The sequence below is a fragment of the Falco rusticolus genome, chromosome 1 (genome assembly GCF_015220075.1).
Source record: "Falco rusticolus isolate bFalRus1 chromosome 1, bFalRus1.pri, whole genome shotgun sequence".
In the NCBI taxonomy this organism is placed as follows: domain Eukaryota; kingdom Metazoa; phylum Chordata; class Aves; order Falconiformes; family Falconidae; genus Falco; species Falco rusticolus.
In genome coordinates, this window is record NC_051187.1 from 20,422,480 (window position 1) to 20,448,975 (window position 26,496).

A 26,496-nucleotide genomic window follows, 5' to 3' on the forward strand; every position below is an offset into this window, starting at 1 on the left:
AAAAGCCCCTCAGCAGAACCCCAGCAGATCATCCATCAACACCAATACAGCACACCGAGGCCTCCAAGGAAAGATGCTAGAGCAGCGCAAAACGTATTTAACCCGTATCTCTCTGCATCAGTGGCCACAGGCAGCTCATCCTTCATGCGGTCCTCCCCACCACCCTTTTTTCCTCACAAGCAAGCTTGACTCATAAGCCCTGCACGTACTGGGCTACTTCTGTTTCGGGCTTTTAAACACTATTTAGAGAACATATGACTTCTGCACACAGCAACTCATGTGTCTCCTTCTGGTCTCAGTACCATGTGAGGGTATAAACCAAAAAGTATGGTCTTTTCCACACTGCTCTGTAGTTAAATGCCCCAGTTTAGCACTGGGATAAACAAACAGCCCAATTCAGAACCTCCATAAGACTTCATAGGATGCTATTCTGGGGTCAGGCTCCTTGCTCTACACATCTCATTCCCATCACTGCGCTTCACCCTGCCCATGAGCAAGACACAAACCTCTCTGCTTCAAGAACCCACTTCTTTTAGGGACCTTCCTAAACCTCTGCAATTCCTCCCCAGAGCTTTGCAGGAGCTCCAGAGCAGCCCCAGGCCTGACCTCCGGCACACCAGACCTGCCCTGCCTTGCATAAAACATGCACAGAAGAAGGGATTTAGCTGATGCATGGTGCCAAAGGTTTGTCTGATGGACTACACAGCGGCTCTTTTGCTGTTTTTATGATCCAAGCCTACCAGGAAAGAATTGAAGCTGACGCACACCCTGGTGGGACTGAGCCCAAGAGCTTGTTTGAAAACTGAGTCAGCTCACGAATCAGCCCAGCTCGTTTGGGTTGACAAAGTTTTAACCTCGCTGCCCGGCAAACGGGGAGAGAAGGGCATGCAGGGCTTCCAGGAGAACCGGAGGTTAGTGCCTTACACCAGCAGGAGCAATGATGCTGAGCACCATCCCTGTGGGCAGCTGTAGGCTTCCTGCCAGCGTGCCAGCGTTACACTGCGATGCCAGCCCTCCCTCTGATGCAGGGTCACCCTGCTCTCCATCCAGCACGCTCCTTGCTGCTCTGTCATCAGCGTCCTTGGGCACGACACAAGAGAAGACAAAAATGGCATCAGGTGGGCAGATGCTGCTGCCATCCTCCCTGGCTGCTTCCCGTGATTAACCACTTCCCGCAGCATCAAAAGCAATGCCTAAAGGTCTTTCTGCCCCACCTACACCAACCTATATCACATCACTTATATAAGGTCAATATAAGGGCGGGGTATTTTGGTGGTCAGAGGGCACATGAGTGGCAAGGCAGACTTACCCCAACCTGGAGAAATTGCAACCCACAGCACCGGGCTGGCAAACACTATATGCCATTTCCATAGAAGGGACAACAATCAAGCACAAGACACGTACAATGAGAGCAGCCGTTTGCGCTGAGCGTGTTGTCTTACCACCAGAACCGAGTTGCAGCAGCAGTCATTCCCGAAATAACACACAGGGATGAATGCATCGTAAAGGCATCGCCAGTGCTACCATGGAAGACCTGGCCCCTTCCAGAACCACGCATTCAAGGTGCAGGTGCATGGGAATGCATATTTGTTACTCTGGTTTCCAAGCTCTGGGAGGAAAAGTGCCGAGCTTCTCAGGGTTGGGGAGATGGGATGGACCACACGGAGTTCGGCTTTCCCAGCTGACGATGCTGCCAGGAAAAAGGCTGTTTTGCAGAGCTGGGATATGCCCTTTCTCTTAGCACTACACTCACAGACCAGCTGATAAATGCTGGTATGATGCTGCTGCCGAGCCCTCAGCTGAGCTCCCCACGGATCCATTGGCTACGCATCTGGGAACATCTGTAAGTTTGCAAAAGCTCTCAATGCCGCGATCCTGCCCACACCCGTACAGCTCCTACATCAACAGGGAGAGAAACCTGCATCATGCATGCAGCAAAACGGCTTTGAGCAGTACCTAAACAGGGGGCAAAGCCTCTCCACAAGGAGCGAGCGAGCTGTACGGCACCCTTGTTCCTCTTCATTCCCCTTGGCTGCTCCGCTGGCAAGCTTTCAGGAGAAGACATGCCTCGCAGGGCATGTTCATGCAGCACCCTGCTCCTCAGCAAGACGGACGAGCCACAGAGCCAGCCCAGGTGGGACCAGCATCAGCTCAGAGAAGCAGGTTTTGGGCAACGTCTTGGCTTCTGTTTGCCCATGTCCTCTCCGAGCTGGCACAGACCCAGCACAGTTCCCAGCCATCAGACACGATGCTGAGCGCAGGATGGAAGAGGGATGAGGGGAAAGCTGAGAGCAGAGGCTCTTCCCTGCAAAGGGCCCCTTTCCCCATAATTCTTCCTCTGTCTTCGCCTGCCTCCAGCCCTCTGGAGAAGGAGAGAGGGCTGCTTGCTGCCAGGAGGAGCCCAGAGATTCATGAGATTTTAATCCCTTAACAGATTTCAGCTGGGAGAGGGATTTGTGGCACATGCCCCATCCGCAATCTGCAACCAGCCCCATACCAACAGGATCTCATTCAGCTGGAAAATGATGGGGAGCGGCACGAGCCAAGCCCCACGGTGGAGGGGGTGCCCCAAGCACATGTTGAGGACCACCAAGCTCCTGACCCTGGCTCCAGCCCCAAAAGGAGAGTTCTGGATGAAGGGATGGAACAACAGTGCTTGAAGTGGAAATCAGTTAAACCCCAGGGATAAAGGAGAGCAGGTAAAGGCCAAGCTCACCCCAATGCGCCCTGCTAAACCTGCCCCGGTTTCTGCAGGGGGACCTGGTTGATCCTCACTGATGGTCCCACCTGTGGTGCTGGAGAGATGCCTTTCAGGCTGTACCAGCCCCCAGCCACAGCTCCCGCCGGTGAGGTACCACCCAGCATCTGCACAGCACTGTTAACCCCAAACGAGCCATCCTTGGACGTGTTCCTCTGGACGTGTTCCTCGCCGCTCCGCCAGCAGAGAGGTGACACCATGGGAAAGCAAACATGGGATGGGCAGGACCGTGTTTTCACCGGGATTAAATACCCACAGCATCACTGCCTGCCCTCCTTGCATCACCGCACCACAGCAACTCCTGGGCAATGCAAGGAGGTGAAATTTGCACTCACAAACCGAGTTTTGGGGCTGCTCTCTCAGCCAGAGAGCTCAGAGGAGGAGCAAAGCATATGAAAGCCTCATGATAAAGATGTTACTGCAAATTAATTTGTTTTCATTAACAAATGAATCAACCGCTCCTCCTCCAGCAGCCGAAACCCTGGTGGTGCACAGAGCCCGAGGGAAGGTGATGGTGGGGGGTTGCATCAGGGCCAAACATCGTGTAAAATAGGCCAACGTTAATGATTAAAGAGCCCTGGTAAAGAATTCCTGCTGCAGCACGGCAGGGGATTGACCCAAATTAGAACAATTAGCCATTGTCTCGGGTCGCAGGAAGCGACAGGTTTTTTCTCATGTTATTTACACAGTCCCACATTTCTGTCACTTGCAATCAATCTCTAGGAAAAAAAAAAAGTGCTGTCCTGCAAATCTTAGCATGCAAAAGTCCCGTATTGGCCCTCCCAAATAATGATTTTGACTTAATTAAAAATTAATTCCTTTTTTCCCTTTCCTGTTTCTTTCAAAAAACTTTTCAAACTTGTAACATCTCTTTGTGGATGCTGCAGGGTTTGCTGTTGCCGCTCTGATGCACAAAAAGGTCTGTCCATGCACAAATCATTACAGCCACAGGCCAGGGAAACTGCATTCCTCCTGGGAGCACCGTTTCCCGCGTATGAAATATTTGGTGGGGAGACCCCTCAGCCGAGATGTTTGCTTCCCATACAGTTCAGTGAATGGCGACCCTTAAAGCATGACCTATTTCATAGCCAGAAAAGACAGAGAATGATAGATTTCCTTCCAAATCCTCTGCCTTGTTTTATTTTTCTTGGGTGATTGGCTAGGACAATAGGATAATAGTTTGGACTATTAAGCAAAAGTAAAAAAACCAAACAGCTGAGAGGAGAAAAAAAAAAACTTCACAAGGGCAAACAGAGTTATTACACAGTTAAAGACATGAAATAGTGAGAGATGCTCTAGGAAGCCCTAGGACAGATCATCCTCCATGGCTTTGGCATGCATGAGATCAGTATTATGAATTAGCAAGATGCAAAGGAGAGCAAACCCCTAGTAAACCCACACTGATGTGGGGACAGACACTGGGGTTTGGAAAGGACGACACCAAAATGAAGAGGAAACATTCTTTCAGCACAGTGAAATGGCCCCACGTGCAAAGCCTTCACACACCAGGAGATGCCTAACGTGCCAAAGCTGATGGGGCACAGGGACCTCCAAACACCTACTTGGAAAGCAGCAGGAGAAGGCACAGGGACACATCTCAGGACATGACTAAGTCAAAGCCGTGCCTGCCATCCACCAGCGTGGAGCTGCCGAACTCCCCCCCCACAACCAGGTCAACACAGCCGCCAGCAAAAAGCTCTGCCCACCCAAAACCTGCAGCCGCTCCTGTGGCTCTGAAACAGCTTTCCCTGGCCGCTGGCACCGGAACGGCATCCTGCTCCCCAGCACCGGGGCCCCGGGGTTTAATAGAAACCGAATTTACGATGCCTTCCCTTTTGATGTAGTCACGCGGAGCTGAAGTCATCTAATGGCTTTCTGGTTTTCTTTTTTCCCTTTCCTTTCTTCTTCTTTTTTTTTTTTTCCCTCCCCCTTCCTTGCTTTCAAAGCATGGGGGCTAAATTGCAGCCTATTGTTGCAGGCAGACAGCAGACATCTGCGCTGCAGCCAGCCCCGGCCCCAGCAAGCCACCGCCAGGCTTTCCTTTTGAAGCCCTAATGGAGTTTTCTCCAGCAAACTGTCCCCCTTCTGCAAGACCAGGAGCCGAGGAGGTAGAAAAGGCTTTAAACCCACCGTTCCCCTTCTCATCGAAGGCCAAACCATGCCAAGACCCAGCGCTCATCCCACCACAGGAGGCTGGGGGGTTGCTGCGACCTACAGCCCCATCCAGGTGTGCAGGATCCACGCCAGCCACAAACCCCTCCGGGTGGTGGGTCACCAAGTTCCTTGGGCAAGGCACGAAAATGCACATGGAAAAATCCCCGTTGTGCTGCGGGGAAAGGTTCTCCTAAAAACATCGTTGTAAGGATATTGCAATTCCATCTCTTATCATTTCAGACTCTTCTGGGAAGAGACCCAGCCTGCTGGGGAACGAGTGGTGAGGTGGATGGTGCCCAAAGGCAAGCAGATATGGGCATGGTGGATGTAAGTGATAGACCTTGTCCACACAGAGGAAAATAAAATCCAAGTAATGTGACAATATGGCTTTAAACGGGTCCATTTGACCACCCAATACCCTGCGCAGAAGCTATTTTGACAATAAATCAAGGATATTTGAATTCAAATTAGAAGAGAAGTGGAACAAATATAATTCAAGGCCATTTTAAGAAGAACGAGGTTGTTCCCAGCAGGGTTTACTGTGACTGAGCTAATCCACTTGCTCTTTCCTGTGCTTCCCCAGGCACACAGCCATGGGGCCGAACACCGCCCGTGCCCCCCCTGCCCAAGGTTCGGGCCAAGCACCCACTGGCACCCGAGACACTCCGATGGCTTTTGTAAGGGAAGGATGTGGTCCAGAATCAACTCACGTTAGGAAATGGCCAAGAAAAGACCAGCTGGTCCTGGAAGAGAATGAAGGCCTCTTATATGAGAAGAGGCGTTTGGCTTCTTCCAGGAAAAATGCACGGGTTTGGCATGGGAAATGCGGATCTGGGCTTGGTGACCCCTCTCCCAGCACGGCTCCAGCAGTAAGCTCACTGCCGAGCCCTTCCCAAGCTCTGCTTACATCCCCTCTCCAGCCATCCGCACAGAAGCAGGAGGTTTGAAAAGACAACAAAACCAAACGAGCTCCCGATTTCATCCCTCACTGCCACTGTCCACCAGCAGTTTGCAGGCTGGGTCCTCCGGGTGCAGGACTGCGGTCACGGACCCGGGAAGCCAGCGAGACCCTTGTGGAGCTGTCAAATAACCATGTCCAGCCGGCTCCCTTTCTTGGAGACTCCTTGCCAGGAGAGGAGTGTTTCCACCTTGGATAAATCTCTCATTCTGTTCTGTGATGGCAGATTTGACAATGACCACTGTGGGTCCACAGTAACTCAGCAGTTACAGACGGTCGAAGCCTAGCGTCAAATAAGGTACTATATCTTACTTCACCTAATGCAGGGGTAGTTTCGTATAAAACTATCTCAAATATTAGGAAGTGGTTTGTGGGAAATTCTACTGCGAGTATAGTAAAAGATACAGAGGAACAGAACCGCACGGGCATAGAAGTTGCACAGAAACAATGCAGACCAACCCAGCGGCTCCAGATGCTGTTTGGATAAGGAATGTTGTTCATACTGGAAACCCTACCCCCTTCCTTCTGGTTTGCTAGGATATAGGCTTTACCATCAAAAATTCCCTTTTAAAGAAGGGCAGAGGTGAAAGCAGCTGTCTGAAGGAGCATAAATAAAAGGCAAACAAAAAGATGGTGCTTTTTTTTTTTGAGGAGGAGCAGTCTTCTAGCAAACAATAAACTATAGTTTGATAAAAGCTTATCAGAAAGTAAAACTTTCCATCCAGCAGCAACCCTTTTGGACAAAAAGGAGTATTTTGGAGCACTTGCAAGAACTGAGAAAAGGAACCACTTCTCATCAGCATTCCCGATCAGAAAACTCATCCCATTACCTGGCAAAACCCTAAACCCAGCGATCAAACCACCCAGTAGAATTCCAAACCCCCATGCCCAGGCCTGCAGCCATCAGGCCAGCTATGCAGAAACAGGAATGATAGCCCCAGCTGCTACACAACATGCCCCCAAACGGAAAATACTTTTGCATAAGACTAACTGAAGGTTGTGGCCACGATTAGCTGCGAGCCCCGGGCTGAGAGCATGTAGCTTAAGCAGCACTTCTGATCTTCACCACCTTCTTGGAGAAGCTTGACACGCTGGCAGGAGCAATGGCTGAAGGTGTCCCTTAGCAGATGGCAGGTTCTCCGTGCCAGGGCAGACAGCATCAGCTCTGGCAGCAAGCACAGCAAAATTAATGGTCTGTGGAGTCCTGGGTGACAGCAGCGTAAAGCTCAATGAGGGAGAAAGTCGGCAAGTGGTGCAAAGCAGAAGTGGCCTCAACCTGGGGACTTCTGGGCAGGAGATGCCTGCAGGGATAACCAGGCTCGCAAGCTGGGGGTGACTGCCTGACCCAGTGCTCCTCAGCGTGCTGATTGCAGCCGGTCTCCAGAAGGTCCCATTAACACCCTGGTCCAAAAGGAGCAACTGGCTTTGGCCAAATTAACCAAATACTCAGCGACTGAGTGTGGTGCATGCAGTAACTTCATGGTTCGAAGAACCCCAGCTCCTCTGCTTCCAGGCAGACCTATTGATGGTGCAAACCTTCTCCCCACCACGGCCCAAACCAGAAAGGCACGTGGTCGTTACATCTTGCCCTCACATGCTGGCTGCAGGGATGGGAGTGGATGCTGACCTCCCTGAGATGGCCAGCAAGGGACTGAGCACCAGCAAGGTCAATTCTTTTGCTCTCAGTAAAGGACTTGCTCCTGTTCAACTCTTACAAAAACCTGACACAAAGCCACTGCCAAAACTGGGAAACCTGTGGCTGAGGACATCTGCACTGGGCATCCTGACACAGTACTGAGCCCTCACCTAGGGCAATCACAGGGTACCAAGGACCCCAGCAATTAAACCTGCCTTGAGCTAGCCCAAATTAGGAGCTGGTGAAGCTGCAGCAATAGCAGAACCTTGAAAGAGGAATTCTGCAGAAACAAAGGAAAAAAAAAAAACGGAACCCAATTTTGCAGCTCAGGTCCTGCTGTAAGCAGCGCTCATCATCCGCTTTGACGAAAGGCCAAAGTGCGATGCATTAGACTCAGTGTTGACACACCAAAATGAAAAGCAATGTACAATAGGGCTTATCATGAGAGCCAGAGGTACAAGATGAATGGGATCGCAGCGACTCAGGAAGTTATTCAAAAGGATCCTGGACTAATATTACTCTTGGACTTCGGAGAAGCAATTAAAGAAGGCAATAAAATTCCAGGTGATAGATGGCCCTGAGGGGAACATGTAAGATAAAGGGAAATTGCAAAAAAGAATATAAAAATCTTTTGTGAGAGCTACTGGAGGGTACCCAGCTTAGCTTCTGCAGGAGAGGATAAATGAGCAGCAGTCAAAACAACATGGGAAATGGCAGGGGATCTGCATGCTGCTCGGCACCCATTAGCTGCGATGCCTGATGTCACCGACTGCACCCTGTCGAGATGCGCACAGCAACCCTGTGACTGTGGAGGAGGCTTTTGAGCATTGCCACTCCAACATGTGCTCCTGACAGATGCAGTGAGATCCTCAGCCAAATAAATTGGACCCACTTCAGTGCTATAAACAAAGTCACTAATGGGAAGGCCATTTAGATGCCAGATTCATCCCTGGAAGGGTCACCGGACCGTGCTTTTAATGACAAATGCATCTGTATCCTGACAGACACAGTGAGTTATCATACAACAAAGCAAGCAGCTAGAAATCCAGAAAGAGCCATTCATTACCCTGGAAATATCTCAGCAAACAACCGACTGACAAATTAATCATTATAGCTGATGTAGAACAGCAAAGACAGAAAAACACCCAAGGTGCCGCACTGACTGGACTGCAAATGGGAAGAAGGGTCGGAGGTGCCGACCTCTAACATCTGCTCGAGTCGGTGTATTCTGTGGATGATGGCACTCGCCTTCCTCCTACACACGCAGGCACAGAGGATTGATTTCTGAGCCCTGGGGGGCGCAGAGCCCCTGGGCAGCTCCTCCCCAGGGGGGTTCAGCTGCTCCCCATCACTCACTGCCACTGTCCACCAGCAGTTTGCAGGCAAAGCTGCCCCATGTTTTGGCAACGAGTGTTGATGTCTCTACTGCAGACCTGATGTCTCTGCTTACCTGTGGGGCTCCAGGCTGCAAGCGCTGTGTCTCTGGGGGCTCCTCAACTCTTTTCAGGCTCTCAGACCCTGCTCGTGGGCAATGCACGCAGGATGGGGGTGCACGCTGCAGAGCGACAGGTGGGTGCACAGAGTCTGCACGGTGCCCGTGATACCTCCCACCATCCTGCCCTGAGCAAATGTGGCTCTTCAGCCAGACCCTGCCCTAGCCACCCCCTCTACATGAGCCAGCGTTTCTCAGAAGCATCCCATTTGGAACCACAGGTCGGAACCTGGCATCTGCCTTTGCTGCTAAACGCAGGAACCACCAGCTGTTCCCTGTACCCCTTTCCCCTCAGGGTTAAACCAGAAGTAGATTATTTGGTTATTTATGTCCCAGCTGCAGGACATCATGGAGAGACTTTCCCAGCCCATCAAGCCTCCTATGGAGCCTCTCAGCTGCACCGCACCAGATCCCACGGGAAACAACCCCCAGTCTGGCTGTTATTGCTGTCGGAGGAGAGCGGGAGCATCCCCGGGCTGCCACTGCAAATATTTATGTTATTCTGCGGGGGCTCTCAGCCCCTCGCTACAACCCCTGGGAGTCTCGTGACGTACAGGGGAGCCTGGGAAGGGGTGGCAGTGACCCCCCTCAGATCAGACCCCACTGCTCCCTGCTGCAGGTGGGCACAGAAACGGGAATCCCAGGGCAAGGGCATAACCCTCGGAGCAACGCTCACCTTCAGCTCATTAACCACTGCGGGGCCCTCGTAGGCACGAGAGAACTGGGAATATTCTGGTTTGGGTTTGGTTTTTTTTAAGAATAGAAGATAACATCACCGTAAGGAAGCAGCAGCTAACAGCAGTGGCTGCGCTCCAGCCAAGCTCTCCTAGCAACAGCTCCGGGATGCAGCAAGGCTGGAGGGAGGGGGGTCACTTCATCAAGCGCTCCAAGCAGATGCGAAACTACAAACACAGACACCGGAGCTGTACTGGGGATTTCCTGGAAAACGGGTGGAAAGGAGAAAAGGGAAGGTGACAGAGAAATTGGGAGGATTAGCAAATCACCTAACGATTGCAAAAATTCTTTTGAAGATGGGAAGGGTGGGATAAAGCTCTTACCCAAATCCCCAAATACCCCAAACCGTGAGATAATCGCTGGCTGGACTTTGACCAGAAATCATAGTCCCTGCCATCTCTGAAGAGTAATTACTGAAAATCCCGCTGGCAACTTCCCTATCTGAGAGACCTCAGCTCTTTGCATTTCCTTATTACTTTTTGCTGAACAGAGAGAGCGCAGCTGCATCCCCCCTGGAAGGAGCAATCACCTGTTGATGCTCAGGGGAAGGATACAATGTACATGTGGGGTGAACCAGAGAGAAGGGCTCCTCTCGTCTCAGCAGCATCCCCACCTGACCCACCCCAAACCTGCAGTGCTGCTCACTGATACATCTCCTCTATCTGGCTGGGTGAAAGCTTTTCCTAGAGCCGGCACAGCCAAACCGAGGGGCCGCTGAGCTGGGGGGGCTGCAGCTGGGGGCTGCAAAGGCAACAGCTTGGAGATCAGTCGCAAAGGGCAAAACTTCTCCTCACTCCAAGAAACAGCCTGAAGCATACGTCAAGACAGCTGTGATGCTGCAGATGGGCTAAATGCAAGTAACTCTTCAAAATTCCAGGATGAGCGCTGGAATGTGAGTGCTTCCGAGCCCAGAGGTGTTGCGGTTCAGCCCTGATGAGTGCAGTGCTGTGCACAGCCCTCCCCAAGGCCAGGCATCGCTTTCCCCTAGGGTGAAATGCGGATAATGCTCTTTCCCTTCCTCATACAGAGCTTGAGGAACCAGCAAGGGAAGAGCACAGAGAGCTGCTCTGCACTAAGTGTTTTATCCTCAAGTGCTTTCAGCTCACCCTGAAGCATCACAGGTACTCAGCACCTCTGCCCCCCCTGCAAAGGCTGACTGCAGTACCCAGCAAGGGAGCTGAACTTTGGGGTACATGTAAAACAGTGGATTTTTCTTCAAAAACACAGCACGGGGCAAAGGCAGGATTTGGGGCAGGTGATTGCACGTACCTGCGTCGTGCAGTGCCACTGAGCCCTTGCTAGGTTAAGCTCCACATGCTCCTCGGTGGGGCTCACTTCTACGCCCTTCCAAAGGCTCTGGAGGTGTCACCATCTCCACCCCCTCCCCCAGATGCTGGGGAACAGCTCCTGCTTTGCAGGAGAGCAGCAGCCTCACCGGGATGCAACAGGGCTAGCCAAAATGTGCCCTGGGCACTGGCAGCCCTCCGTGGCCAGGGATGAACACCAGGTGTACCCACAGCTCGCAGCCCCACAACAGCTCAGATTGGGTCGTAAGATCTGCTAGAGCTTCTTTCACCCATCCTGACCAACGGTGAGTGGGACTTTTCTGCCTGAACCAAGTCAGATGTGACCACAATCTGTGGCTGGGCAATTCCTCAACCATCAGCAGTGGTCTATCAACAGAGAGAACTCCCTTCCTTATTAAAACCCTTGAACTCTCCCTATAAAACCATTAATTTCTGCAAATCCACATTGCCAGCAGACCATCTGCTCGCTTAGTATCCACACACCTGTGAGTTAGGCTGGAAACAGATATTAAAATACCCATCCAAGTGCCCAAGTCACCCAGGTTTCCCCCCCAGCCCTACCGCAGGAGAGGTCCCCACCATCACTGCTTGAGGTAAATAAATACCGTTCCCACCAGGAGGCAGGGAATCGATACACTTCCTTCCTTTGTGGTAAATTATGTTCTGATTAAAAGCTAATGATCTGAACTCAAATGTCAATTGCCATCAGAAAACATCAATAAAGTACGTTGTTACTGTTTAATGAGGTACCTGTTTCTTCATCCTCCATTTCCCTCGGGGACACTTCTTTGGCGTTCCTGGGGAGGCTGCAGGTGAAGCGTGTGGGCAGCGCTGGATGCTCAGCTCGGGAACCTGCCCTCACACCAGTGTTTCTGTGCAGTGACACACAACTCTTGGCTGCCAGAGCTGTGCCAGAAGGGTCCTTGGAAAAGATTCAAAGTTAACCAGGCCAACTACAGCCTCACCTACAGGCTCTGCTTTACCCCCACGGATGCTCAGCCAGGTTGCCTGCATCCATGTGGCACCAGCAGCATCCTGGCACAGGCAACCGCTTTGGCCAGGAGCGAGATGGACACGACACCAAGCGTGGACAGCGGTAAAAAGCCACGCACACTAGCAGGGCTCATGAGGACTGCAAGCACTTGCTTGAATTATTAAGCAGTATATTCTATTGTTCACAAAACTCTCCACAAGCTTGCCAGCCCTAGTGAAAGAAGCTCAGCAAATGCTTTCTTCTGTTATTCATCCTTTTTGCTGCTCTGGTGACATTTTTCGGAGGGGAGCGATGCACTGAGAGACCAGAGACTCCGTTCTGATGCTCTCCACATTCACATGCTCTCAGTCTCCATCACATCGACCGGGCTGAGCCGCAAACCCTTCCTGTGTACCAACAGACTTTTTGAGATTTCAGAGCACTTCCATCCAGAGACCAGATCCTGCTGCCTCTGACAACCCTCTGGGAAAACTGGTACCAGTCTGCAGGCAGAGGCGCAGAGCACACAGCTGGCAGCTATTTCTTACACTGACTTGAGGGTCTACTGCAGAAGCAGGTCAGATTGAGCTTCACCATGGGAGCTGGTGAAGTATGAGGTGAGGAAAGCATATTTTCCAAAAGACAACCTGAAACCCCCAAGCACCTGATGTAAAAATGTATTTTCTCTTGTTATGGCAAGGCAGAGCTGCTGAGCCCCAGGTGCTGCCACAAGAAAAATACTAAACCGTTCTCCAAGAGGCTTCACTGACACCAGGAGGGAGCCTTGCTCGTCATGACCAACAGCAGAGTGTCTTTTACGGCTCTTTTGCTTGCCCACCAGGAAGGGGAGGCCACCAGGAAGGCAGGTGAGAGGAGCCTCTTCTCTCTCCAGCCATGGAGAATCAACGGGAGAGTCAAGAGCAGAGGTGGTGGGGGTCTAGGTCATCTCCTGTGTGTTTTTTTCTCTAGAGGAGAATAAACTGGGAAGAGAAACAAGGAGCTGGGCAAGAAACAACTGACCCACTGCTAGGAATGGGTAGATTCTTCCATAACGCAGCCACAGACCTTTACCTTCTCCTTCTGGCATTAAAATACTTGAGCTGACCTGCCCCCTTCTCCCTTCCCTTCTGCCTGGGATCCAGCTCTGAAGCTTACTTTGGCTACTTGGCAACTGCCGCCTTTTGAGAAAAGACAGGGCTACCATGAAATATTTTTTCCTGTTACTGGTTCTTTTTTAAATCTTCTGCTTCAGCTCCGACCTGCGTGATGATGCCCATCGCTGACAAGCGGTGTCACCCAAGATGCTCTCAAATGCTGGGCAGAAGAGGGGAAGCTTCGCGCATCGCTCGCCGGTTCGTGTGGCACCTGACAGTTTGGAGGCATTGCAAAAGCCAAGCCAACAAAATCCACCCTGCAGCATTATGGAGGGTTTGCAGATGGTTACACGGCAGTGGGGAAAGGTTATCTGATTATTATGGGAACTGAGCAAGGGACCTGGCAATTCTGCCAGCCAGCAACAAGATTTTGGGTTTCAGCAACCCAAAAGAGATAAAAAGATAAAACTTTGATAAAAGTCACCCTGGCCACACAAGACTTTCTTTTTCCTTTTCTTTTTTGAAAAGCCTCAGTCAGCTTTTCCAATAACCATTTGTGTTTATACGGCCTCTTTCATCCCAAATCGTGCTGCAGCATTTCACAAACTCTGTTCACTGACCTCCCCATGGTACCAGTTAGGTAGCTGGGAAGGTGAAAAAGACTTTTTTGTGTCCACTCCTCACTGCAGCCAGAGCTGCACATGCTGCCATGCCTTCGCCCAACCCACAAAACCTCCATACTTTTTAATCCAAGGGAATTTTTTTATGTCACTGATAACAGGGTACGCTGGGTGGGCTTCCCCCGGCTGCTCCCCCGTGCCTGCCTCTGCCGCGCTGAACAGGCTCAGCTCCCATCAAAGCAGAACGTCCCTCAGAGATACAAGCGCTATAAAACTGGCCATAATAGGCCATATTTTTCATAAATCAGCCCACACGTCCAAGGAAGATACTGGCTAGCCAGAAAGGGTGGTTACCCCATCACACACTGCCTCAGAGAAGGGAAAACAAAGCAGCTGAGGGGTTAAGGGCTGAAAAACACCCCCCACAAAAAATTAAGATGTTTTGCACAAACAGAGGCCAGTTCATCCTACAGTCATGGCACCGGTGCTGCAGGGGAACGCAGACGTAGCATCTTCCATAAGGTGCTATGTTTGACATATAGTTAATTCACCTAACATTTTAATGTTGTTTGTTTTTTTTTAAAGGACAGGAGCACTCTTCCCTGGGTTCCCACACCATGAAGCGTGCTTAAATAAAGGGTTGCATCCTGCCACTTCCCCGCTGGTGCTGGCGAGTGGGATTTTTCTGAGAAGAACAACCAACACTGGCACAACAGCCTCGCAGATCCAAGCGTGATTAATTGCTCCATCTCCCCATGTGCAAACGGGCTGAGTGCCGGGGAGCAAATTCATCAGGCAGGGAGGGACAAGGACAGCAGGATCTTCCTTGCATCACACAGTGTTTGGACGAGGAAGCAGAGGCAGGGCTCATCCCGTCTCCGCAGTCCCATTTCACACACAAAACCAATAATTTGCCAGTAGTGGTACCATCACAGCCCATCTAGACCTTGCTGTTATTCTTTTTTTAGCCTTAATATCTGAAAAAAAATCCTGCAAAGAGTAATTTCCCCATTTCCAAGGCACTCAGCTTTAGCTCACAGAGGGGCTTTGGAGAACATCTCTCTTTTTGCAACGAAAAGATGAGCAGAGGGCACGACACATTAAGTTAGGAAAGAACCAGCGTTGTCATTAGCGGGGTCTGAGCTTCACAGCCTGCTTCATACCGCAGGATATTTTAATGTTTTGCAGATGTCTTAAATACCCATAAAGAGTGATCTTCACACTTGGAGCAAGACCAGAAAAAAAAACAAAACAAAACAAAACCAAAAACAAAAACCCCCACAAAAAACCAACCCCAAAAGAAAGAGCCATTAATACAGAACACAGAACATGGAATTGACTTAGTTGATCCCCCATCACTCCCTTTGCTTTTCTATCAGGTGTTTGGGGTTTTAGAAGGTTTCCATTCATAAATCAGCTTCCTTTTATGATGTTTCTTATAGCAAAGAACAAAAAAAGACTCGGTGCTCTCACAGACCTTTGCATCTGGCATCCGAGAGCTTTGCAAGATGTGCGAGATGCGTTCTCCTTGCACGTCTAATAGCAAAAGGAAAGGTAAGAAACTCATCGAGGCTGACAAGCTTGCCCGACAGACCATGCCTGAGTGTCCCTCAATGTGTCATCACTTCATACCTATAATTTCAGCTCGTACTGCTGTAAAAACGACTGTGATGTCACAAACTTGGAATGATAATTTGAATTCAAGATCAAATAATAACACGCATGGTGGAGGAGCTGGATTATGTGCTTGGTTTGGGGATAAAGGCACTGAGCTGGTGGTCACGGTACCCTGGTTATATTAATCCTGTATAAACTGAGTTTATTAATACAGTTTTAGCCACATGTCCACAGCACACAGGACAGTAAATGAGAGGGGAAAAAATACCCATTTTAGCTTCAACACAGCTCCATCAGAAATAACACATTTTAAAAATGCAGGGGACAAAAAAAAAAAAATCCGACATCATCTGTAAGTTAAATTCATATACCATGGGGCTGAAGAAGGGTTAGAAACAGAATTCATCCAGGTCACAGTAACCACTTTTTCTTTCTATACTTTCTTCTTTTCGTGGGTGACAATTCACGTAATCAAACCCATACCGCAAACCTGATCAATTTAGAGCTCATGTGGTAAAAGACATCTGAGCCCAGGATGCAGCTAGGCGTATATTTCTCAAATGACACAGAAGAGAACGAGAAAATAGATCTTCACTCTACCCAGGGCTACAAAGGCAAAATCCATTTTGCTTCCAGTCCCAGCACGTCACCTCTTCAGCTATGCCAGTTGTTTAGTGCAGTTTTTAAATGCCCTCCCTAACACACGGCTTGAAACACTATGGATGTTGGTGGGCAAGCAGAGGGTCACGTTACCTGGCGTACACAGCTTCCACGCCGAGATGCTTGCCCATACCTAGCACCCTACGTGCAAACAGGATTGCACCTTGCATCTCAACTTGATGGAGTTGCAGGCACTGCCAGCAGAACAGACAGACAAAGCTGGACTTTGGGATGGGGTTTGGCTCAGATGTTCTTGCCTGGCCATCGACCGGCAGAAAAGCCTCCCTCCACAAAAGGCAGCAGGATGGGGATCAGTAAAACCAAAATCTCACTTTGTAGCTCACTCTGGGCAGCCTTCAGGAGCTGGAGGAGCCTCCACGGTACATCCCCAGGACAGCAAGAGCTGGTGTAATCGAACACCCCAAGGTCACAAGGGAAAAAAGCAGCCTTGGCCCAAGGCTTCGTTTTCTCCTCTCCCCCAGCTCCACTCAGCATTTATCCCCCGTGCAACAAGCCCTCAGAGCAGAGGAAAGCCTGACTCACCCCCTATCAGTCATCAGTCAGCCATACGTGTGGCTTGGGTCTATGGAAAAAGGAACCGGTTTAATTTTCCAATAGTTTATGGCCAGATATTCCTGCTGGCAAAAAAGAGCTGTGAATTTTTTATGGGGGCCCTTTGCTCCTTACGTGTTTGTGTTTTCAGCTCCTTTGCCTGGAACGGCTCCCGCTGGAAACCTGAGCGGCTGCAGGAAAGGCACAGGGCATTGGGGCAGCCCCGTCCCATGCCACGCAGCTTCACTAAAGTTTTTTTTTTTTTCCCCTTTCCCCATTCACGGGGCAACCCTGGACAGCCAGACGTGGCACTGGGGACCACCAGCACCAACTGCCCCCTTCCCCTGGCACCCCCCTTTGGAAAGGGGTGGCTGCGGGCTGTGCCGGGAGCCCAGCCACTACCCGAGGAACCAGCCTGGCACCTTTCCACGGGGCTGGGGTTGGCGAGAGGCTGGATGATAAAACCGCCCCAAGGTCATGGTCATGGGGACAGAACCACTTGTGCAAATGTCCGTTCCTATGCAAACACCCGCTTGAACTGACGTTAGAACACTTGTCGCACAAGACGAGTTTCCTGAAGAGCAAACCTGCCTCTTCTAAGGCATAATAAAGCCCAAAGGTTTACCCTAGCTGGGCAAGGGGGTAAATACCGAGTGCAACACCTAAGGCCACCACCCAGCACAACATTCACGTGAAATGGCGGCATTTATCCACCCTGGAAGCCTCCCCACCAGGCAGCAATACGGCGAGCCACAGCCCAAGCTGGTTGTTCTCGCACGGCTCCACCGGCGTTTCTGGAGACACCCACGTCCCAGCCCCTCGAGGAAGGGGTGCTCGCGACACCCAGGTTCAGCTGAACCGCATTATACATTTGTAAGTAGGGATGGGACCAAATCCAACCCCTGACGTCCAAGTGATCTGGAAAAGAGTTTTCACTTGGTTCCTTTGGCAAAAGTCACCCGAACACAAGCGCCTCAGGGAAGGCTGGGATCTCAGCGGGATCCAGAGAGACACGATCCAGCCTTTGCACAACATACCCTGATGTCCACACGACAGCTCACCCAACCGATTCCTGCACTCAGGCTCATACAAAGCACTGAAGGCTCCTCCAGCACCAGTTACATTTTTTGCCTTGCTGCTGGTTTGAATTTACTCACTGGAATAAGCATCCACCGAACTGTGCTGAGCCACAGCCACGTTGGAGAGCCCAGGCCAACTTTTTCCTGGCTATACAGACCAGGACATGTTTACCCAGAGCTTGGAAAAATGATTCAACTTTTATTTTAGCTCAGAGGAGAGACCAAGGGGTCACCTGTAAGCTAAGGGCGGTATAAATAGAGGCTGAGTGAAAAAAAGCAACGTACGGAAAGTCAGGGAGGAGAAAAGCAAGATGCTACAACCATGAGCAGACTGATGGAGCAGGTTAACAGGGACCAGGGTCCAGGTCAGCCCCATCTGTCCCACCTCTGTATGGATGTGGACAAGTTCACAGCTGCCTCAACCTACATATTCATGTATGTTCATGCCACGGGATGCAACAGCACACCTTCAGCTGGCAGAGCAACAGCCAAAACTTCTGCAACACTCCTGGTCCTGAGCTTTCTCTTGCTCTCGTACGCCGCTGCCAAGTCTCTGTCAAAGAAATCGCGGGGAGGGAGAGTTCTGTGGGGAAAGAGGAGTGGATGCTGGAAAATAACCCAGGTGACTAAGGCACGCAGGTTTTTGGGGACGTAAAGAAAATCGGTGTCTCAGAAAACCACCACCAAACACTGGGATGAAATTAATTTTCACCCAGCATCCTGAGCTGCCAGCTAAGAGGGTTTAAAGCACAGCCAGTGGCACCCAAAGCCCAAGCAAGGCTACGTCATGGACCAGCAGCTGCAGCACAGTCTCGCTACTGCTGGATCTGCTGCCTGTCGCCTGCACAATCCCTGCTTTCCTCTCCAAGGCAACACCCATCAATCTCCCAGGGATGCTCCAAGGCTTAGCACCTGCCTGTGAGCCCCTGCGGATCCTCGTGGAGCGCCTCGCTGCACGGCAGAACAGGGTGGTATTTTCTTTGCTGCATTAATACAGCGGTCGCTGCTCTCGTGCAAACACTTGCCACCTGCCAGCACTTGCAGCAGCCACGTGTATGGGACCGCTGGCCTGGAGAAGCCGTCCCTTGCTCCAGCGGCAAAGCCACAGCACAGCGAGGTGCAAACAAGCTGTGCCAAGGAGGGGGAAAGGACCAAGTGCATCCAAAGAACAGCATCTCACGAAGAAGAGTCCCCGTGCTGCATGGGCTGGATTGATCCACGTTTGCTACTGCATGTTTTACCACCACCGTGTGCTAGAAGCCCACGATTCAGTATGAGGAGTTTGCATCTCTATGCTCCCACTGGCACTAATTTTTTTACAGTATTTAGTGCCAAAAGCAACAGGCAGGGAGACAGGCGAAAGCAGGTAGTCGGCAGCAGAGCAGTTCACCGCTGCATGAGTGGCCTGGGGTTATTTTTATGAGTGGTGCCGAGCGCACTTGGCCGCGGCTCACTGTTAGTCTCCCAGGGCAAAACGTGGAGAAGAAACCAGCTTAGTCACGATGCTTTGGAAAAGGGTAACCTCAGCGGGGGAACGGGGCCTCTCTGCCTGGAAACATGCCCGTCAAAATAGGTTTCTCCAGTTTCCCATCTCATTGCCCCATGGGGGAGGAGAAGGGAAAGGAACTTATTCTCCGCAAGAAAAGGGAAAGGGATGTATCTGTACCCTTGCATGGGTTTAGCTATGCAGCACAGGGATGCATCTGTATCTTGAGCTCACGCTGTAGGACACGGGACGTTCATCCTTGGTCTGGAGATGGAGATTTGGGTCCCTGACGTCCCCGAGCCATGCCTGCACGCTGCTGTAGCCGCTCCACCCTTCCCAACACGGTTTATCGAGTGTAGAGAGTTTTATGAAGCACTTCCAGAGCCAGTTTCACACTGTAGCCCAGGCAGACATACCCCGAGCATCATTGTGGCTTTCCCTCAGCAAAACTAAAGAAACTCTAAACATCTCAAAGAAAGCAATTTCCCTCATTTTTAAACACCGGTGGAGGCTATTATTAAGTAAAACCTCCACAAGAAGCAGCAGTGAATGACTCTATCCCTTCATACACTCTTAATTAAAGACCCATTATTAGCAGGACAGAGATGCCTGCATGCCCCAGCTTGGACCCCTGCCCCATCACACCAGGCACATCACACCTATGGATGGTGCCTTTCCAAGAAGAGCTTAAAACCACGACGTGCTGACCAAAAGGAGGCATGGGATGGGTAAATGCCTTGCAGTTCAGCAGCAGAGATGGGAACAGATGAGCCAGCTCTAAGTTTGCTGTCTCCAGGAGGGAAAAACAAACAAACAGCACCTCCCCTTCCAACAAAATCTAAGGTTATAGAGTGCAACAAGCGTGCTTTTGGTTAGAAATTCAGAGGTTTGATGAGCTCGCTGGGACCTGCTGGGAGACATACACACCTGCTCCAGGAGCATCCAAAAAATATCTGGGGGTCACTGTGTGATGCCCAGCGGGGGCTGGGTCTTGCTCAGATGTCTGCTCCCCCCAGAGATGTTGCTGGGACGTTGGTGGTGCTGCCTTCCAGGAGGGCTGCACCCCCTGCGTCACAGGGGATGGAGCCACAAACATCAGGCACACACTCCAGCTGGGGCATCTGCACCTCCTCTCCCCGCTCCACGTTACGTCAGCATACAAAGTCTTACACGCAGCAATGAACCTGGATGACTGATGCCATGGCACTGCTCCAGGCAGCTCTTTCCCAAGGACAAAAAGGCATGGGAAGGGTTTGGAAGACAAGGAAGGGGAGTGCTGGGAGTTGGTTCCTGGTGGCCCTCAAACAGAGCTCCATCCCATCTGCAAGCGTGACCAGAGCCAAATGCAGGTTATGGGGTAGAAGGGCTTCCTTTTTGATCAAAGTGAACTTTTTGTGAGTTCAGGGAAGCCACGCAGCTCCCACATTCCCAGGAAAGCTGTTACGATGAAGACATGCCACCAGGAAGCTCTGCAAACCCTCCTTTGGGCTGACTGGAAAACATCACTCAGCCTCTTCCTACAATTCACACCATTTGTTTTAAATGTAACTTTAATTCCTGACAAGCCGTGTGCAGGGAAGAAGAAAAACACAACCATGACAGATGAGCCTTCAGCTCCCCCACCACACTCTGCCCTGTCCCAGACAAGATGAAACGCAGACAGAAATGTCTCTTCAGGAAGAAGCCTGTTCCTGGGAGTTTCAAGGGAGGAAGGAATTTCAAGAGGGAGCATCACCACCCTCAGCTCCCCCTCACCCTACAGCCTGCACAAGGCTTGGCGGAAGAAAGCTGTTTCCTCTGAAAGATGCATACCTTTAGATGTTTGCAACCAATTTGTCTTTGGTGCATGACACGTCACCACAACTGTAGTGCCAGGACACGCCACGCCGACTTAGCGGAGCCCTGCCACCCTCCCAGAATTACAGGTAGGGAACTGCAGCACGGGAGGACTAAGAGATCAAAAATCCCCAGGGATCTGATGCCACATACACCTCCTGCAATCACTGCCTCGTACCTTTTCTCTTACCCCTCTTCCTCCTTATCCAAGATGCTTCCAGAACTTGGACATTTCACACCCTGCTAAACCTATGTTGTTCTGTGGATCAGATACCGACAAAACCACTTATTTAAGAGAAAACCTGGGGAAAGATACCTGAATCATCCAAACAGCCAGTGGCCACCATGCAAAGTCCCATTTTCTGTGGAAGGGAGCGAGCCAGCCTGGGACTTTCCAAAGCCCTTATGCTGCTATAGCTGCCAGGGAGCAAACGGGATCGGGAGTTTTCAAAGCCCACATCTGCCTGGGGCTGTGCTCACGGGGAAACCTGCTCATGCCAGAGCCAGAACAGCAGCCCACAGAGGCTGCACATTTTTGGAAACCTGGCCTTGAAGGCACAGCCAAGGACTCTTGTCATTTGGGGTCATGATAAATATCACACAAGGGCGAGGAACAGTCTGTTATCCTTGCGAGGCAGAAAGTGTTCCTGATGGGGTGAGGTCTTTAACTCAGACCCACAAAGTGGGAGAAAACAGAAATAATTTGCAAAACAAAGTGCGAACACCCAAAGTACTGGCATTAAGCAAATGTCACTTGGTCAGCTGGAAAGCCCGATACTGTGCAATCAAACCACGGTCTCCGAGCAGGTCCTCTTGGTCCAAAGACGCGCAAGCACAGCAGTAACCAGGAGGCTTTTTCCCTGGTACTCAGGGAGAAGCTCCACGCTCCCAGCACAGTGGTTTCCCAAGCCAGCAGAGTTATGGAGGCGTGATGAGACCATGGTACCTACCGGTTTGGGGCAGTGGATGTATCTAGCAAGGCTGATGATTAAGTCATGAGTGATTGGATCCACCAGGTTTCGAAAGCTGGCATATCGATAGAGGACATCATCCAGAGAGGTCGATTCCATTCCTAAATCCTGCAGAAAATAGGGTAAAGGAGAAATGTTAGATGTGCTACAAAAAGCACTGTTAGCGTGGATCTTCAAATTGGCTCACGTTGGCGGTCCCCCATGAAGAAGCAAGTGATCCCCACCACCACCCATCACAAGGAGGGGACAGATGAGCACATCACCCTGGGGAAAGCTGCACTCCTGTGCTTTATCTGCTCTGCACAGAGGTGTTAGTGCTGCAGGACGAACACCCTCGTGCCCTCCAGAAGCCATAAATCCACTGAGCGATCAGTATGCTTGCAACAAACTAAAATTAAAGATGACTCCGGAGTACATGACAGCTCGATCAGCATGAAACTGGAATTGGAGAATAAATATAGCATAGATGTGCTCTGGGGTCTGCTGTGCACTGGGGAGGAAAGAATGAACCTAAGATTGCAGCAACGGAAAGAGGAGGATAAGGAGGGGTTGGGAAGAGCAAAGTGCTGGACTAGATTGCCTGGAGAAGGGGTGGAAGCTCTGCCGTTGGAGAGTGGACAAGGATATGTCAGCAACGGTTCAGATCGAGCTGATCCTGCCCTGGGGATGGATCAGACCTCCCAAAGTCCCCTCCAAGACTATTTTCTATGATTTGCAATCCTTAGACATAATAATTTGAGGAATTTTGGCAAAGAACTCATCATTATATGAAATATGTCAGCGCACAGGGGCGAGGAGGGGAAGGGTTATATATAGTGTACTCCTTTTACTTCAAATATTTAATCTCCACTATGTTTTGTTCTTCGGCAGCAGTCGATGAGGGGACAGGTCAGCAATCCTCTCACACGAACACACGTTGCAGTGGGGTCCCACCAGCCACCCCAGAGGATGGCCAGAGCCAGTCCCTCGAGGAGATGTTCCTCACAGGTCCCACATGACACCAGAGCTGCAGGAGAGCTGGCTCATTTTCCAGCTCTACCTTACTGGGTGAGCTTGAGCAAGCCATTTCCCTTTTGCCTTTTATTTTTGATGGGAATAAAATGTTTTATGTTTCTCTTTAAAGGCATACTTCCACTTTTAAAGAACAAAGCCCAGAAGCAGCCTCCTCTGCTTGGCATGGATGGGATTTAGCAAAACGAAGAGCCATGGGTCCTACAGCATTTCAGGAGATTTATCTCTCCGTTGGGTACCACATCCACGCACCCATAGCAGAGACACCACCACACCTACCACAAGGCATTTACTTTCCAGATGGCCTCTACAAGACTCAGTGGGCAGGGACATACCCCACGCACATGGCACAAGGTGCCAAAACCAGCGTGGCAGTGGTGGTTTGACAGTCACCACTGAAGATCCAGAGATGTGACTCGGTAAGGAAGAACTGACCACCAGCATCCTCCCAGTGCAAACCCTTGTGGAGGAAGCCACAACCTTTGGTCCTTCAAGCCCTCACAGACAATGGGAGCTGGGTTTGTAAGCTGGTGGGCTGGTCCAGCTCCGAGCGTCTACTCCCGATTCTTGAACCAAAACACAGCACAAAGGAGGAACCACTTCAACTGACCACAAAAAATCAGGTGATGATAAAATCCTTGTATCTTTATCTCCACTAGCATCGGGGAAACTGACTTCTGACCCTCAGGATCAGGGTGTCCACGCTGGAGATGGAGACTTGCCCTCAAGTGCCAAGTCCTCCTCCCATGTAACTGGTGGCATCTGGCATGAAGTTGCATGATGTTTTAAAAACACACGTGTTTCTGGGGGTGAAAAGGCATGCTGCCCGGCAAGGGCAGCACTCCCAGGGATTAACCCCGGTGCCATCAAACCAAACTGGTCCAGTTCTACGAAGAATCTGAGGCTGAAAAGAGCTGAGCCGCAAAAATGAGACGGAAGTTTCAAGTGAGGAAGGAATGAGCAACGCAAGAAACATGCACAAAGGGGAAAGTATTTGGTGCTCTGGTCCTCTTAGGGAAAACCAGCTGGTTACAGGGATGAAATACAGGAGAAGGCCCTGAGGGCTGAGTGTGGAGCTGGGGAAAGTGAAAACAAAAATTATCTTTAAGATGCCAGTAACAGCCTGAGACTCCTGCATGTCCAAATAGCACCTTCCTAAGTGACTCAGTAAAAAACACCTGAAAAGTGTCAAGACACACAGCACAGGGCTGGGACAATCTTATTCACCATCATCCTGCAAAAAGCCACCTTCCTGAGTCCCTTTTTATTTAATAGTTTCAATTAATAACTTGTTATTGATTGAACATTTAGCACTTCAGCAGAACTTGCCAGGTGAGGACGTTAGAGCACCTCACAACCACAAATTGCACTTATCCCCCCCCAGCCACAAGTCCTGAAGTTTGGAAACAATGTGTTTTAAAGGGAGGCAGCACGCAGAGCTGAGCAGAACGTCAGTGAGATGTTAAGAAATGGGAGAAAGGAGTCCACCTCAAATAGGTGCTACAGCCAAAGCACCGCAGCTCCCAGCCCGCATATTATAAACGCAGATTTGGGCCAAACAAGTAGAAGCACGCTAGGGCTGGATATAGCTGCTGTTGCAGGAAATCAAAAAAATCAAGATACCAGTAAGAAAGTAGCTTTACGTGGTCTAAAAGCTTGGAAAACTTTTTAAATTTTTTTTTTTAAAGGAAAAAATAAGAAAGAAGACAATCACAGACCTGGATAACCTCTCTTTGTGTATGTGCAGATGGATGAAGACCAGGCAGAAAAATAGAAATACAATTCAAGAGCTTCAGCTATCAGAAATCCACGATCCCTATCAGACCCAGGACACCAAGGAGGGCAGAAACGCATGGCTCAGGGTGGGGACTGGCCCCAAGTCCTGGCAACACTGCAATTTGTCCAGCTTTGGTATATGTTCAAAGCACCCTGAGACAGTTTAAAGCTTGTTATTGCCAGCCACACACACAATCTGTTAATAATTTACATTAAAAACTCCCCTTTCTCCCACCCCCACTGACAGCAAAAATGAGTCAATAGCACCTTGGCACCCTGCAACAATTTGGAGCTTGCCTCGAGCTCAGAGGTGCCCCAGCCTCAATGGACCGCTACGGGAAGGCACGTTGGTTGTAGGTGCTGATGCTCTGTGACTTGAGACAGGCTGAAAATTATCATCTTCATTTAATAATATCTTTTCTATCTTCAGCCACTGGCCATAGCAGCCAGAGGGATCCCACATTGCCTGCAATTGCAGCTCACACCACAGGCAAGGTAGCAAGTCTTTCCCGTACTGGTTTCCTTGGTTTTTTTAGGGGCATCACTACAGCACTGGCTGAGTTAGTGTTGGCTTTGCTGACTGTTTGACTGCAAACATGCCAGTTAGTAAAAAAGAGCTGAATCAGTTAAAAAAAAAAAACCACCACATGTGGGGCTGTTCTCCCTTTCCAGGAGCACCGAAAAGAGCTTCAAAACAACAAATCCAACTGGCCACAAAACCCAACCAGCCGTGCCCACTGACTGCAAACATACCTAGTTTGAAAAATTAAGCGGCCAAATAGATTTATGAACTATCTCATGGCTTCTCCCAAGCTGGCACTTAAAAAAAAAAAAAAAAAGAATTAATCTCAGCATCAAGATGTCAAGTTAAGAGGATGGCATGTGTTGTGCTCTCCAGGAGCACCACTGCGACAGCCGGGCCAGCCCACCAAGGCTGCTCCAGTGCAGTTGGGGTTAATTAGGCTGGAAAAAACAAACTCCTTCATTTGAGACCATCTTCATCCTCGTGTAGTCCAGCACTGCGCAGATCTGCAGGTGACTGCACAGAACCAGGTGGGTTCAGGAGCTCGGGCTCCTTTGCAAGAGGAAAAAAAGGAAATAGAAATTGTGCAGCTAATGTAGGGCAGGGAGATTCCCAAGGGAAACACACTCTTTCAGGGAGAGACACACCTCTCCTAACAACAGTGTGGATGTTACCTTCCCAGTCCAGTAGAGCTCAACATTAGGATTAAGTAAACATCAAGTAAGGGCTGGATTTGGCTGACGGTCGTACGGCATCGCTGGCAAACCCCACGCCCCACCAAGGGAGCTGTTTTGGGGGCTTGGCAGAAGTAATCCCACAGATCCAGCTCTCAACACACCGGGATCCCTGAGGATCATACCAAGGCTTAGCATCCTGCCACTTCTCTTTAAGCACCTCAAAACTCTGACAATTTTCTCTGAAGCTAAAATTAAAACGTAGACCAAATAAATCAGAGAATTTCTCCTCTTCTCTCCTGGGAGAACTTCCATTTTTCACATGAAGTATTCCCTCCTCCCTCCTGGTACGCATTTTTTATGCACAGATGTCTTTCTCAGCTGCTCCCTAAATCTCTCTGCCACACCAGCATTGTCTCTTTTCCACCACATGTAATATTTTAAAGCCACTCAAGGCTGAAACTTGTTGGAGGCCAAGTGATGAGCTCATCTGCAATTTAATAACTTCACACCAGTTCATGCTGTCAGCGGCAAATCACGGATCGCTAGCTTTGGAGAAAACGCCCAGCATCTGGCTTGAGTCA

The 26,496-nt window shown here is 50.3% G+C and overlaps 1 protein-coding gene across 1 annotated transcript in view; it reads right to left on the reverse strand.

The window, feature by feature from the left end:
- The window catches only part of LRRC75A (leucine rich repeat containing 75A), a 96,085-nt gene that overhangs the window by 40,561 nt on the left and 29,028 nt on the right, over positions 1-26,496 (reverse strand). The window contains exon 2 of the mRNA XM_037374631.1: positions 21,908-22,036. Coding sequence (XP_037230528.1) covers positions 21,908-22,036 — 129 coding nt within the window. The remainder of the gene's footprint in view (positions 1-21,907; positions 22,037-26,496) is intronic.